This window comes from Canis lupus, chromosome 14 (genome assembly GCF_048164855.1).
Source record: "Canis lupus baileyi chromosome 14, mCanLup2.hap1, whole genome shotgun sequence".
NCBI classification, from domain to species: Eukaryota; Metazoa; Chordata; class Mammalia; order Carnivora; family Canidae; genus Canis; species Canis lupus.
This window is the reverse complement of record NC_132851.1, coordinates 46,942,192-46,957,646: the sequence shown is the minus strand read 5'-3', so window position 1 is coordinate 46,957,646 and position 15,455 is coordinate 46,942,192. Positions and strand designations below refer to the sequence as shown.

Below are 15,455 nucleotides of genomic sequence, written 5' to 3'. Positions count from 1 at the left end.
TTTCACTTTTTCAACCTTCCTTACAAGGAGCAGTGCCATGAAATCAGTTCTACCCAAGACACTGATGGGGAAGTCTCCAAGGTGACCTTCTAGAAGACTCCTCCCTGCTAAGAGGGAATTACAAGAAAACATCTTCCTTCCCTAACACAGGCTTGATGTCTGGGGCCGCAGCAACCACACTGCCAACATGAAGCAATGAGCCTGAGGCTTTCCATAAGCCAAACACTAAAAACAGAGGAATAAAAGGATGCAAAGAGCCTAGAGTCTTCAAACACTGAATGAAACACAGTCTGAATGATTTCAGACACTGCACGAGCCTTACAAACCATCTACTCTCTATACTTCTTGCTACTGGACAATAAGAAGTTCTATTATTTATGCCATTTTTAGTTGTGTATTGTTAACTTGCCAATAATTGATACTATACTGGTCAAATCATGAGGTCAGTTTCTGACAGGTAGTTTTTTATCCTGCTGAGTTAACAAGATCATTATTATTGAGATGAGAAAATGCAAACACATATTATTAGTCAGAAAGAAAGCAATACGCTTTAAGAGCTGCTGGGAGCAGCTAAAGATAAAAACATAAAGGGATGTAATGATAAACAACATTTGAAAAAAAAAAGTATGATCAAGTATCGATGGGGCACTTCTTGGAGGCAGGAACAGAGGAAGGAAAGAGTAAATGTACAGATGTCCTCTGAGGCAGAGAAAATGAGGGAGACTCTCTTTTCTGGCAATATTATGTTATAGACAAGATAAGTTAAAAATCCTTTCCAATACAGAACAGAGAAAAAGGGGCATCTGGGTGGCTCAGTGGTTGAGCATCTGCCTTTGGCTCAGGGTGTGATCCCAGGGTCCTGGGATCGAGTCCCACATTGGGCTCCCTATGTGGAGAGCCTGCTTCTCCCTCTGCCTGTGCCTCTGCCCCTCTCTCTGTATTTCTCATGAATAAATAAATAAATAAATAAATAAATAAATAAAGCTTCAAAAAAATACAAAAACTCTTAATTAAAAAAAAAAAAGAAAAAAGACCACTCCAAGGTCAAAAATCAGAGGAACCTAAAATCCACAGCATAAAGTCTAAACTGATCATGTTTAGAAACCTAGGGTTGGGGGAGGGCCTGGAGGAGAGGGGCTCTGTGTGTAAAGGGCACCTGCCCTTTGGGATGTAACAAAAATAAAAAAGGGAAAGAAATGACTAGCCTAATATTTTAAAACACTGTCTTGAAGCCAATCATAACTCTTGTTTCCAACCTCGTACACTTTACCCTTCATGTGAACAAATTCTAGCATTAAGCATGTATTTTAAAAAACATGTCCGTATTACATATTCACATATCACAAAGGGCTTCCTGAACATTTCATCGTAAGATCAATGAAATGTAAGAGAAATTTTTTCCTGCCCCCCCCCAAAAAAAAAAAATCCATTGCCCGATTTTTGAGCCATTATTTAACCATCAACCACTTAATCAAGTATGCAAGTTCAGTGTGTGTGTGTGTGTGTGTGTGTGTGTGTGTGTATATGTAACCATACTAAAAGCTTCCAAATCTTAGGCCCTTTTGGTAAAACAGCATCATTAGGATCCTTAGAATATCGTCCTTGGGACTATGCAACCGACAGCCACAAGTTTCATTAAGACCTTAGAGATCACATACAACCAGTCTGTCATCCCCGAGCTCATCTTACTGCCCTCACATTACACGTTCTGTCAGGCACAGACTCAGCACTCAAACGGGAGGGGACGGCAATGGCCTGGGAGGAGGCGCTGGGGCTCTACAGCCGAGACGGTGGGCTCCAATGTTAGAGAGGCAAAGGGAAAGAAAGGCATTACAGCTGCAGCTAAGAGCAAAAAAAAAAACAAAAAAACCAAAACCAAACAAACAAAAGAACCAGGAAAACCTCTCCAGGTCCCCCCCACCCCGGTTTACCTTCTGCTACCCTCATTTGCCTCCCACGTTCCCCTGAAAACTCAAGGCCTCTTCTCTCCCTCCGCTCCTTCACGCGGGCTTTCCGAATGGGCACGGGTCCACCCTCCACCCCCCAGGCCGCCGCCGCCGCCGCCGCCTCCGCCACTCACTTCTAGACCATCTTCTCCCAAAGAGTCCCAGCGCTGGGCGGTCCGCACGGCCCAGGAAACACACGCGCACACCATCTAGACGGTCTTCACGGGGGCGTGCACGGGAGTCCCCTGCGCCCCCAGCCCGTACCCCGGGGGTCACGGACGCCGGAGCCACCCGACACCCGGCGTCCGAATCTGTGCCCGGGCCGCGCCGCGCCTCCGCGCCCGCAAACCGCTGCGCCAGACGGTGGAGGACCGAGCATTTACCCTGCGGACGCGGCCACCGCCGCAGGCAGGCGGGGCGAGCCCCTCGAGAGGCAAGAGCCCCGGCGCGGAAGCGCCGCGCTGGGCTCGGTCCTCCCCGCCCGCCGACGCGGGAGGAGGTCCGGGGAACCGCCCCGGCCCGGGGGACCAGAGGGGCTCCCGGGGGACCAGAGGGGCTCCCGGGGCTCGCGCGGTCCGCCGGGGAGAACGCACGAGTTCGCGGCGCCGGGAGGCTGCGAGCGGCGCGCGGCATTCTGGGACTCGTTTCCACAGTTACCCACGTGCACCCAACCCAACCGCGGCCCCGCGCGGCGCGGACTACAAGTCCCAGAATGCCGCGCGGCCGCCTTTCCCCTTCACACCCGGCCACCGGAGCCAGACCCTAAAGGAAACCCCTAAAGCGTCCTCCCCGCAAGCCTGGCCGAGGTCGCGCCCCGCGGCCGCGGCGCGGGGCTTCGGGCCCGGCCCTCCCTGCAGGGAAGCGGGTCCCCAAGCACCAGCGTCCACACCTGACGACCAGAAATTAGACAACTGCGTCACAGGCTGCCAAACCCACGGACTGCCTGGGACCCCAACACCTCCCCTGCGCAAGCCTCCCCCCCCCGCGCACACACGCACACCCCCGGTCTGCAGGGCCCGACCCCTCCGGACCCCGCCGCGGCGAACCCGCAGCCCGCGCCCCGGCCCCGCCTCCCGGTCCCGCAGCCGGAGCCCGCGCCAGCGCTGACCTCGCTTCCCGCCGCTCTGGGGGAACCGCGGCCAGCGCCAACCTCAGGGCACCTCCCCGCCCCCTCCGCCGCGCCCCGCCCCCTCCGCGCCCCACACCCCGAAGCTCGGGGCTCCCCCTTCCAAGGACCCCGTCTGGATCGGGGGCAGGGACCACCTCCCAGGAAACAGAGTCTCACACCTTCCCCCCCACGAGCCCCGCGCGGACCGAATCCGGACTTGACAGTCCTCCCCCCGCCCTGGCCCCTCCCCACCCCCCTCTCCTCCCAACTAGCTCTGCACCCCCACCGCACCTCCCCTACCCCTGCCCCCATCCTGCACCCCAGAGCCTCCCCGCCTCCCTCTCCCCTCACTCCCGACCCCCCTCTCTCCCCAACACCTGCTCAATCCTATTAAACCCCGACGCCTGCCCCCTCTCACCACTCCCAGTTACCCCCCCCCACCCTCCCGACGCCTCTCCCGCCCGCCGGACTCCCCAACTATCCCATCGCACCCCGAGCCCTCCCGTTACATCAGCCCTCGCCTCGGTGCCCGCCCCCCGCCCGCCCTGCCCCGCTCGGCCGCTGCCCCCGTTCCCCCACCGCATTGTTCCCCCCGCCCCCGCCATCCAGCCCTTCTTCCCATTGTCCCCGCCCCCGCGCTCCCCTCGCACTCACCCGCCTTTCTCACGGAGCCGCCCGCACCGCTCAGCCCCTAGGAAATCCTCACCCCTGCGCCCCGCCGCTCGCTCCCTCTCCCCCTGCCCGCGCCGGTGCCACCCCCGGCCCTGCCCGCCAGCGCCCGCCGCCGCCTCCACCTCCATTCACCCCGGGCACTCCGGTCCCAGCCCTGCATCGCACGTCCCGCCCCCCCCTGCCCCCAACACTGAAAGGGAGCCAGTCCCCACCCCCTCCCCTCCGCCCTCCCCGGCAGGCCGGCCCCTTCCCCCCCCGCCCGCCCCCGCCCCCGCCCCGCGCCGCCCGCAGCGTCACCGCCCGCCCCGGCCCCGGGAGGGGAAGGGGTGGCTCCCGGGCAGGGGCTCCGGGCGCGTTTCGGGACAGGAGGCGCGGGGCGGGGACTGCGGGAGCGGAGCGGAGAGTGGCGGCCACGCCGGCCGCGGCCCGCTCGCCCCCCGTTACTCACTGACAGCGGCGGCATCCGAGTGCATTTTCGGGCAGCTCACACCCCGCTCGCCGCCCCGGCTCCCGCGCTCGCCTCGCGGTCCCCCCACCGGCTCGCCGCACCTCGGCTCGGAGCGGAGGACCAGCCGCCAGCACTCCGGGCCCGCCCCCCTCGGCTCCAGCCATTGGCCGAGCTCCGGCCGGGGGCCCGCCCCCCCGCGCTTCCCATTGGGCGAAGGGCGAGCGGAGGGCGCCGGTCCGGGCCCGGCAGGGAGGCCCCGCCCCCGGAGGGCCCCGGCGATTGGCCCGGGCGCCGCGTCCGCGCACCGCCCCCGGCGGAGGCCACGGGCTGGGGCCGCGGGTTGGGCCCGGCTGCTGTCACTCAGCCCCGGGGGTCCGGGAGCGCGTGTAGGGGCGAGGCTGGGGAACTGGTCCACCTTGACCCTGAAGCCCCGCCCCGCCGCGGGCGGGATTGGTGGAGCCGCAGACCAACCGAGAGGGATGGGTCGGCTTCTGAAACAAAGCACGCGTGGTGTTCCGCGGGGAGCCGCGGGGCGCCAGCGCGGTCGGGGCAGCGCGTGTCCCGCTGCGAGGACGGGGGGCGGGGCGCGCCCCGACCTGGGGCCCCCACTCGCCTCGCGCGCCCCGCGGGCCCCGCGGCGCTTCTCAGCAGGAGCCCGGTCCGCGCCCAACTTGGGCTGGGACGTCTCCCGCTGGGTGTTTCCTACCGCGGGAAACTGGACGAGGAATCGCCGCGTCCTCGTTTCCTGCAAACCCTCGGGTGGGGAGCAGATCCCCGTGCCTCGTGCAACTACAGCAGACCCTCCTCTCCCCGTTTGCGAAATGCACGTCCCTTCCAGGATGCACACACTTCTTCCCCCGCCCCGGGTCACAAGTGAGCTGTTGTGCAGGCTTCGGACGCTGCGAGGCACCGTCGGGCACACGCACCTCGGTGGACGCCCCGCCCACGGCGAGTTAGGGCCGCGCTCTGAGCGTGGGGCTCAGGCTGGCGCATTGGCAAGTCCAGAGGGGAGGTGCCGAGGCCTCAAGGACACTCAGCCTGAACCTGATTCACCGACTCTGCGGGGGGCCTCGGTTGGGCTGCAACGTGAAGGTGTTAATTTAAGGGAATTCTTAGGACCTAAGGCAAGAATTCGCACCATTTTCACCAGTTGCAACCATTTTTCTCAACGCCTTCCAACCGACTCAACACACTCTAACCATAATGCAGCAGAGTAACACTTTGAGATACTGGGGAGGATAGTCCCCAATCACAGGACACCTACCTTATTACCCTGTATCCCTAGGCCCTGCCCCAGCCTACAGCCAGGGCATTACACCCTCTCAAGGAATGGGTTACACCACAAACAACTGGTAACAAAACATTAGTCGCTTTGGTTTTAGGTTTCATCAGCCCAAGGCTTTTGAGTTTCAGCGTTCTGAAATTTAGGTTTCAAATCAAAGGGATAAGTGTCAAGCCAAAACCAAGATATTCTGAAAGAACAGGACCAAACCAGTTCCTCTGTCCCACACCACTTCTATTGTAGTCCACTCTTATCCCCCTTAATCCCTAATGTCTCAGGGGTAAATTATATCCTTATAATTTTATGTCTATCATATTTCTATCATCCAAGTGTTTATGAATCCCTTCACCTAATCATAGAATCTCAGAACTGACCTTAGGTTTCTCCTCGAAAATCTCATCCATATGGGTGACCTTTAACCTGCTAGGCCTCACAGAGATGGGTAATTACCTCTGGACTCTGAAATAGACCATTCCTTGTTGGACAGATCTACTTTTTTTTTCTTTTCTTTTCTTTTCTTCTTTTTTTCTTTTTTCTTTTTTTTTTTTTTTTTTTTCTTTTTTTCTTGAGAGAGAGAGCAATCCCACAAGGTAGGGAAGGTGGGGGTGGGCAGAGGGCGAGGGAGAAGCAGGCTCCCCGCTGAGCAGGAAGCCTGATGATGCCTGATGCCTGATACCTGCAGGCTAATCCCAAAACCCTGAGATCACCACCCAGCCTTTGGCTATCTGCTTAACCAACTGAGCCACCCAGGTGCCCCAGGGCAGATCTAATTCTAAGAGAGCCTGCCCTTACTTCGAACAGAAGAGCTGCTCCTGCATTCTTTATCCCATTGATGCTTTCAACCTATCCTCTATCTAGGAGATAATAAATTATATATATCCTACACAAATTCATATTATTTTATATGCATAATATTTGTATGTTTTTTATTGATCATGGTACTTCAAGGGCTGAGACACATTGCTGTTTTGCACAGAAATGAGTTTGCTTCCTAACACCTCTAAATTTAAAATAAGCCCAAATTAAAATTAATTTGTTTTAGGTACCAGTTTACTATATTGATTCATTTGCAGGAAACCTGATAATAATGTATGTAATGGCTAAGCTACTGAGCTGTCTGCCCGCGGCTCTGTCCCTAGCACTCATCTCTTTCCTGGCTCATGGTGTCCACAAAAACTATACAGAATGTTTAACCTTTGTTATTTCTCAGCATCACTTTCAGTTAGATCAGTATGGTTATTTTCAAATAAAAACACACTTAAAAGAGTAATTTATACAGATCTTTTTGATAGTCAACTGCAGCCTCAAGCTTGAGGGGCTAAGCTCATCCTTAGTCTCACATGTAGTATGAATAGTAAAACAGGTATAATTAGGTGATTACATAATATTCTGCAGCTATCACCCCGTCATTTTAATAATCCACAAGACTATGAACCTTTGAGGGCAGGAATCTTCTTATATTTATCTTTAAGTCCCTAGCATCTAGCACGGTGCTTTCAAATAGTAGGCACTACTAAACTGTTCCTTAAAATGAGCCGAATCTTGACTGTAAAGTGAAATTTTAGATCTGAGAGAAGTCTTGGGAAGATCCAACTTCCTCATTTTAAGAATATGAGAGTTGAGGTCCAAAGGAGTTCGATGTCTAATCCAAGTTCCCCAAATAGTTAATGACAAAGCAGTAACTAAATTAGGTTTCTCCACTCCTAGACCAGGTCTTTTCTCCTGTACCGATATCAAAGCTTCAAACTCCAAAGATGGGTAAATCACTCTTCCTTCCCCTTAGAAAGTTATTAGAGCAATCTAATACAAATTCTATACTTCATAGCTGAAATACTGCCTTCTTTTTTATGAAATTCAACAGGGAATGTTTTCAATCTGTAATAGAACATTTAACTTTTTTCTCATTGGTACCGGCTCCAAATAACTTGATCCCTGTGGGGACGTTTACTGAGATAATAATGTCACATTTCTGTGCCTTTATATTCAAATCCTTGGGAGGGGGTTAGAAATTAGTAAGTGTTTGGGACTGTGATGGTAAAGTTAAACTTTTTCCCAAATTCTACACTCCACAGCATGCTTTTCTGCATGTGTTGGGGATGAGGATACAGAGTGGAGAAGGGCGTAGTCCTAAGACTGAAACTTGGGCCTGCTCAGACAAATAGATAAATGTGCCCCTGATAAAATTGGAGGACAATCGGAAAGAACACATGTCAGGGAGGAGTTAATTTAGCCTCAGATCACAGTGAAAGAGTATGTAGAACTCCACTAGTTATCAAAAGTCAGGCTACATGGGTTTACATGGAAACAAACAAACAAACAAAATAAATCAATCTGTAGAGGTCAGGATGCTTTACTTCTCCAAACTCATAACCAACTGACAGTTTGCTAATCCCAATGATAACAACTTGTTTTTTTAGTTGCTACCCATGTGATAGGCACTACTCTCGATAGTGCTTTGCTTGTTAAAGTAGTCCACCTAACCTTGCAACACTCCAGTGGGGCACTAATATTATCCCCAATTTACAGATAAGTTAACTGAGGTTTAGATCGGTCAGTAACTTGCCCCCTAGCTAATAAGGAATAGTGTTCCTAAGTGGTCAAATTCCCTGTGTTATAATGTACCCTCTCTTTAAAAAAAAAAAAAAAAATTATTTATTCATGAGAGGCACAGAGAGAGAGGCAGAGACACAGGCAGAGGGAGAAGCAGGCTTCATGCAGGGACCCCAATGTGGGACTCGATCCCGGGTTCCCAGGATCATGCCCTGAGCCGAAGGCAGTTGCTCAACCACTGAGTCACCCAGGGGCCGCAATGTACCCTCTCTTCTTAATCAGATTAATATATGCCCTCCATACCTGAGAGATTCATTTAAAAGGATACAATGATATAGAGGTGAATGTGTTTCTAGAAGTGAAACCTAGCCTTTTTCTAGAATATGTAGACACTCAGGCTGCCTTTGTAGATATATATTACAAAAAATATGAGTCAGAAAGATTATTTCCAGGTTATTCCATCCTTCTTATCTATTTCATCTTTTTGACCTTATTTCAATAACAGCTATCGACTTCCTGGTATATTATGAATGAGATTATTTATCTAGGGTATCTAATGAGGCTCTGCTGAACGTAATACACTCCCTATTCTGATAGATCAGTGGGACGGGGGACAGCCCCTTCAGCCTCCTGGAATTAACCTTTTAACCATTGAGGTCTGTGCTATGGAGAACAGTTTCAGCTTTTAATTTCATAAGTATGCTGTACTTAATGCTGCTTTTCACAGCATACATAGAACAGTTTTGCACTTGCCAGATGCAAATAGGGTAATAAAAATGTAGGTTTTGTTTTTCAATACCTATACATAGTCATGTCCCAATTATTAGGTTCATGGAAAAAGCTTAGAAGTAAACATTTTCTTCCATTGTCACCAAGAGGGACAGTTTCTCCTCAAAACTGACCATAGTCGGGGCACCTTCTTTAAATTTTCTAACCTGTTAGGCTATTATCCTATTAACATCACCACTTCACACCAAAGATAAACCTATCAATGAGCCAAAATTCAGCATCAATACTCTTAGACACTATCTGACTAGAAAATGTCCTACCCAAATCAATCTCTTATTTCCAAATAAAATCTTCTACCTTAATTTCTAACCAAAAAGACCTAATTAAACTATATTTTCTTTCCTTTATAATTACTATAGCTCTCAGCCTATTAATCCTTAGTTACCACGAGTAACCTCTATAATTACTAAAACACCAGTCAATAACGATCAACCAGTAACAATCACCAATCAAGTCCCATAACTCTATTACGCTGCAATTCCCATAGCTTCCTCGCTAAGAAATCCTGCGTCTCCCGTATCATAATCTCCCCCTGCCTGTGTCTCCGCCTCTCTCTCTGTGTCTCTCATGAATAAATAAATAAATCTTAAAAAAAAAAAAAGTGGTCATGATTGACAATCTGAAAAGATGGCATTGTTTGCCACGTATCTTGTCCACTACACTTTTCCTTTTATCAGCTTCCTTCTCCCTTGCTCTTCTTATGCTGACAATGACACACAAGCAAGTGACCTCTTTATATATTTTTTTAAGTGACCTCTTTATAATCACGACAGGTTACTTTGTAGAACTGATATCCTGTCAGGTGGGTTTATAATGTACATTAAAGGGATTTCCATTTTTTCATCAGCCTCTGTTGGGGCGATAATGTAACTCCCCAAATTAAAAAAAAAAAAAGAGAGAGACTTTAAGAGATGGAACTTTCTGGAACCACCTCTACACTGGGCATTTTTAGCTGCACTTTTGATGTTTTTTCTGAAGCAGAACATAGAACATAGGCTTAATCCAGACGGCCTGGATTAAAAACCCATTGGTTTAAGAAGACACTGTACCACTTAAGACGATGAGTTACCTCACATTTCTGTGTGGTTTTCTCATCTGCAAAATAGTGAAAATAATAGGACCTACCTCATGGGTATGTTGTGAGAAATGAGTAAGTATAAGTAAAGCACATAAAACTACGTGGCTTAATACCTGTTAGCTGCAGCACTCAGCATATTCTGGAATAAACCTTTCCCCCTCCCAGCCAGCTCGTCATCCCAAACCTTTCTTTCCCTCTAAGCTGGTCCCTGACTCCACAGTCACGATGTCTTATTAACTCGGCTTCCTTTCTCCTTTCTAGAGTTTACGGGAACATTGAGTTGGGGTACGGAAGCGTTCTTCACCAAGACACCCCACCAACGTGAAATCCGTCTAGTTTGAAACTGAAATTCAAGACTCTGAACAATAAAGGGGAAAAAATGAGTCCCTCGTATCAATGCTGTGTCATTCAAACTCTTTGAAAACTAGCTTAATGAAAATTGATTGATCTTGCAAGTTCAGATGTACATAGGAAATTCCTAAACAATCACACAGATTGTAGTAAATTACCGGGGAGCCTACATAAATAGAAGCCCATATTATGTTCCCATAGCGACTAATATCTCTTCCTCGTCCTTTGAAGTAATATTACCCTTCCCCGAGTGCCACAGTTACGGGTGTAAAAGATTTTTAGTCTGCTATACCAGAGGCAAAGTGTCTTCGAGTATCACCCCTGGGCCAGACTCCCCCACCTAAACCCTTGAGCAGGAATTCAACTTGTCTGGGCCTCACTTCCTCCCTCCATGAAAATGGGGCTGAAATCTTCAAGGGATAAATAGGATAAAATATGTGCAAGCACTTGTAAAAGTAAGAGAGAGAAGCAGGAATAAATGCATGAGCACCAATTCTGCGATGCTTTGACATACTTCCTTGTGAACTTCATGCGGTCTTGTGAGGTGCAGTTGGCTAATTTTTATGCTTGGGGCTATTGCAAGTAAAAATGAGTCTGTGTTTTTAAGTTATCTGGAAAAGCCTGGTTTCCTCCTTTACGAAGCTGCCATTTTAAGGCTCTCTCAGAAAAGCTAAGGATTTTCCAATTCTGCTGAGATTTGACATCAGTGTTTCAGTTTCAATTTCAATTTCTTTTTCTGATCTTTTTCTCCAGCCCAACCATAGAATGCTTAAACTGCCACTTTTCTTTTCTTTTTTTTACCCAGGACCTTTTATTTTTCGGAAATCCCACCTGCCTAGGGATTTAACAGACTATTTGAACAAAACTGTGTTCATTACCACACGTTCTTCTCTGAATTGGGTCTTTTCACCTTATTCGCATTGGGCTAATCAGGTCCTTAATGATGTTGCATGAAATTCGATCTCCGCAGGTATCATTTTCCAACTGAATCTAAACAGGGCATGACGTTTAGGGTGACTGTCACAAACACAGCATCACTTCAGTTAGGCCAGCTAGCAGGGCATGGGCAGGAGGAGTGACCATTTTCCTCGCACAGTGGCTTCTGTGTGTCGCCAGGCTCCCCATTCCCCCTGGCCTTCTCTAGCCTGCTTCCATGAACACAATGTCGTTTTAACATCCCTCTCAGGGCAGTACAGGAGGCCCCATCCATCTCCAGACGTCGGGGCTGCACAGCAGCCGAGCATCTCATTATGGCAACGTGAAGCATTCTGGGAGAGTGGATGGAGCCGGCAGGCAGCAGGGGAAGTGGGGGAGGGAGGAAGGGGCCGGCAGGAGCTGAGGAAAATATATGCTCACTTCCTTGGTGATAACCTGCTATGGAAGTAGGAACTTCCTGTTCTGGAAAGGAAGAGGATGGAGGAGGCCGCAACCTGGTGACTAAGCAGATTCCAGCCCCTACCACGTGGTGGGTCTGTCTCCACTACCCCAAGACCCCAACACTCACACCTGAACCCCCCAATTGAAGTCACCCCAGAAGCCAAGTCATGGGAAGAAAGTAATGAATCCACGTATTTAAGAAAAATACTGATGGTTCCCAGATAGAGAAAAGAACTTGGAGGGGCAGGCCTGCATGCACACACATGTGCAAGCACACATACGGACGCACGTACAAATCATTTCAGTGGGTCCTGTGGCTCCCAAAACGTTACAGGCATTTGCTTTAACCACTTTGGGCCAAGGCAGTGTAAGCAAGTAAAGCGTAAGCATCCGGGGTTAGTTGAAAGAAAATATTGTCCAATTGGGTAAATCGGTGATTTGCGTGTGTGTGTGTGTGTGTGTGTGTATGTGTGTCCTAGATAGACATTCAGTTGAGTTTACAAGTATTTCCCTTTGAAAATCCCAACACTCTAGGGATGAGCCAGTGGCCATCAGTCGTGTGCTGGTGACAGAGGGGTCCACCTGACGTGGGGCCTGCGCTGGGGCGACAGTGCGCGTGACAAGGTGAGCAGGTGCAGGCCGTGCGGTGGCAGGAGGGGAGGGAAGCTTGGCTGGGGGTGGGGGAGCAACATTTTCAAGGCCATCGGGAGGATTTTGGACTCCTGGACAAAGGGCAAGAGAGAAGCAGTGCTCTTTGGAGAGGAGACGCTGAAAATAAACTTCTGTTCCCAAATTTTGCTCACCTCCAGTTCCAAACTGGGTTGTGGTCAAAACTGCCTTTTCTGCAGCCGCGCACCCCCGGAGTCTGGGTCCTCCCCTGCCCCCTGTGACTCTCTGCCATCCCTGTGGCCTAGCGGTTCCATCCTCTGACCCCCTGGCCCCAGGCCCTGATCAGCACCCCTGCACCTGGCCCCCCAGGCCCTGTGCCCCCCACAGTCTGGTCCATTTGCTGGGCAAGCCTGCTCTTGAGCCCCTGCACCTGCTTCTGCGCCGCTCTCTGCCTCCCCGTCCCCCCCACCTCACAGCCACCCATCCTGGCCTCAAAGCTCCTGCACTACAACCGTCGTCTGTTCTGAACCTCCAAATTTTATCTAACTGGAGCTTTGGGAAACATTTCAAATTCAGATAATAGGCTAGGGGGATATAAATACTGGATTGGCGGCCACTTACATACCCCCCACTTGGCACCAGGCACCGTGCTAGGGTTTGTGGCAACTCATTGAATCCTCTCAACGATCCCAAGGGGTAGAAACTTCTGTTTAAACTCATTTGACAGGCGAGGCAACTGAGGCACAGATCAGATGAACTGACTACCCCAAAGCCACACAACTCGTAAGTGGCAAAACTGGGAGAATTAAGGCCAAGTACCTTCAGATCTGCATGTTGCCTCACTTTGCTCTCTGGCTCCTCTGTGTAGCACTGTACGGAGGGCCACTTGCCCACCCTCTGCAAACCACCCCCCCAGCCCCGCCGCCCCCAACGCACCCTCCAAGTCCTTTATTACAGAGGCTGTACCTATTTTTCTAGCACCTGCAGGCAGTCCCACCTAACATAAGTCTAGGGGGCCGGGGCCAATGTCCCGTGTCCTCTCTGCCCATCATTAGCGGGAGCATGAAACACAATTTCCCCAATTCCAGGGAATGGGACTTGATTCTCTTCCTCGTTAAAATGCTTTGGGGATCTGACAACAGAGCTACATGGGGGGTGTGCACCAGTAGGGCTCAGGGTGCCTCGGTTGGTTAAGTGTCCGGTTCTTGATCTCAGCTCAGGTCTTGATCTCAGGGTGGTGGGTTCAAGCCCCATAGTGGGCTCCATGCTGGGCGTGAAGCCTACTTAAAAAAATAAAATAAAATAAAAAGAGTAGGGCTCAAAGTAGCAGAGTATTGTTACCGGCCATTCGGCTTTAAAGGGCAGCCACTGCATGTGGATCAAAACTGTGCCACTTGCCCCCTTGGCCAGCCCTCCGGATAGACGGCTGCTGTTTTCAGGACGAAGTCCCTCCTTTGTGAGTGAAGGCAAACCTCTGTGCCCCCTAATGTGAGCAAGACTGAGCTTGGACGACATCCTGGAGGACAGACCCAGGGGGTTGCCTGAGAATCAGAGGGAGGCCAGGCCAGTGCTGAGAGGTTGCGGTGCTCAGTGGGCACAGGAAGGGTCTAGGGCCAATTCCTCTTGCCATATTGGGGTCAGCAAATGGAGACACCACTTTCTTCCCCACCTCCGAGTCACTGTGCCACCGTGGGAGCAAATAAACGACGCCTGGCTCCCCACAGCACCCAGGAAAGTCTAGATCCCAGGGGCCAACAGCCCCCTTCATGCCCCCTAGAGATGCTTGCATGTGCCTGGGACCTACGGGGATGATCACAACTTACCTGTCCAATGTCTCATTCCCTCAGCTCCTCGTGCGTGCCTGGCTCGCTGTTCCCGGATAAGCTAATGCAGGGGAAACACAGATGTGTTAACCCCGCACCCCCAGCAAAGATATTTACACTCAAAATAAAAGACTCCTAACAACTGGCTCAACACCAACAACATACTTCCCCCAGCCTCTCCTCCTCCCCGTCTCCAGTACAGCTCGGCTTCAGGCTCACCTCCATCAGGCCTCCTTTGACTGAGGTTACCCACAGTCATGTCTTTTTCCACTTCACACCTGCAGCACTGGAACGGAACTTGGCGGGAGGGAACAGAACCAGAACAAACAGGAATAGAATGTAGGGCCAAGGTAATGAGCTGGACACATTCCCTCATCTCACAGGTGAGGACACAAAGACACAGGAGAGTCTGGTCAGACAAGGCCCATGGCAAGTTGATGGCTCCGTGGGGCCACTTGGACTTTTTTTGGCCTGGCCTTTCCCTCTTTTGCTAGAAGGAGCCCTGCTTCTTTTCGGGGATCTGCTCATCCCACCCTTCATCAGAGTTTTGATAGCTGATCCCCCCCCAACATTCCCAATGAGCACGTGATCTCTTGTTGGCTCATTCCTCTCTTCACGAAACAACCATTATCAAGGGCCTTCTGTGTGCCCGACACTGCTGGGCTCTTCGAATAACATGTTGAGCAAAAACCAGACCCAACTGCTGCCTTCCTGGGGCTTACGAGCTTGCAGAGGAGGCATTCCTTAATTAGTCATGCAAGCAAGATAAAATTGCTATTTTGACAAGTAATAAGGAGAAAAGGGACACAGTTTTTGCGAGCCTGTGATAGGGGAGCTGGCTCAGTTACTTTGTACAGGTGTACAGTTTGTGCACTGTGCAAAAAAGCACAGCCAAGGGGGCAAGGGGGCTGGGGTACCACTTGTACTCTGTTCAACCCATGGGCTCGGTGTGAAGCTGTGTTTGCTCAGAGGAAGGGGCACCTTGTTCTTCACACACCTCTCATAACATTACATTCCCTATTTATAGTCCAAATTTCGTTTCTGTTACTTGCAACTGGGGGGTCCTGGCTCACAGAGCAAAGCTGGTTCAGCTCTCCTTTCTCCCAAGTCCGTTGGGCCTCCTCCCTCCACCAGGCCCCATCCCTCCATATTAGAAACCTCTGCCCTGTCAGGCCACCTCACCTCCAGCGCAGGAACTCTGTCTTTGATGATCTAGTTTTGTCTCCAGCACGTAACAAAAACTCAATAAACATTTAATGAATCAAGACTTGATTAACTCCCTACTGGCAGTCATTTTGTCCACTGGGATTGCATGAAGTGTGAGTACTGGAGTTTGGAGCAGCTTTCCTGAACATCTCTCATCTCCATCAGTTCCCCCATGGTTTCCACTGGCCCTGAACAAATGCAGACTCCGGCTTATGC

At 50.9% G+C, this 15,455-nt stretch overlaps 1 protein-coding gene across 18 annotated transcripts in view; it reads right to left on the bottom strand.

Annotated features, from left to right (window-relative positions):
* The window catches only part of DCUN1D4 (defective in cullin neddylation 1 domain containing 4), an 81,768-nt gene extending 67,414 nt beyond the window's left edge, over positions 1 to 14,354 (bottom strand). For 4 of the 18 annotated variants that reach the window (XR_012007106.1, XM_072775007.1, XM_072775008.1 and 1 more), the window contains exon 1: positions 2,081 to 2,548. Coding sequence is in view for 7 of the 18 variants with exons in the window: in XM_072775021.1 (XP_072631122.1) it covers positions 2,081 to 2,579 (499 nt within the window). In the remaining 11 variants the exon portion in view is untranslated. Of the gene's footprint in view, positions 1 to 2,080; positions 2,920 to 3,054; positions 3,077 to 3,708; positions 3,897 to 4,174; positions 4,317 to 14,033; positions 14,095 to 14,252 lie in introns of those variants that run through there. The other 14 variants (XM_072775011.1, XM_072775013.1, XM_072775016.1 and 11 more) reach the window with 12 other exon arrangements.
* Between the last annotated feature and the right edge of the window lie 1,101 nt (positions 14,355 to 15,455).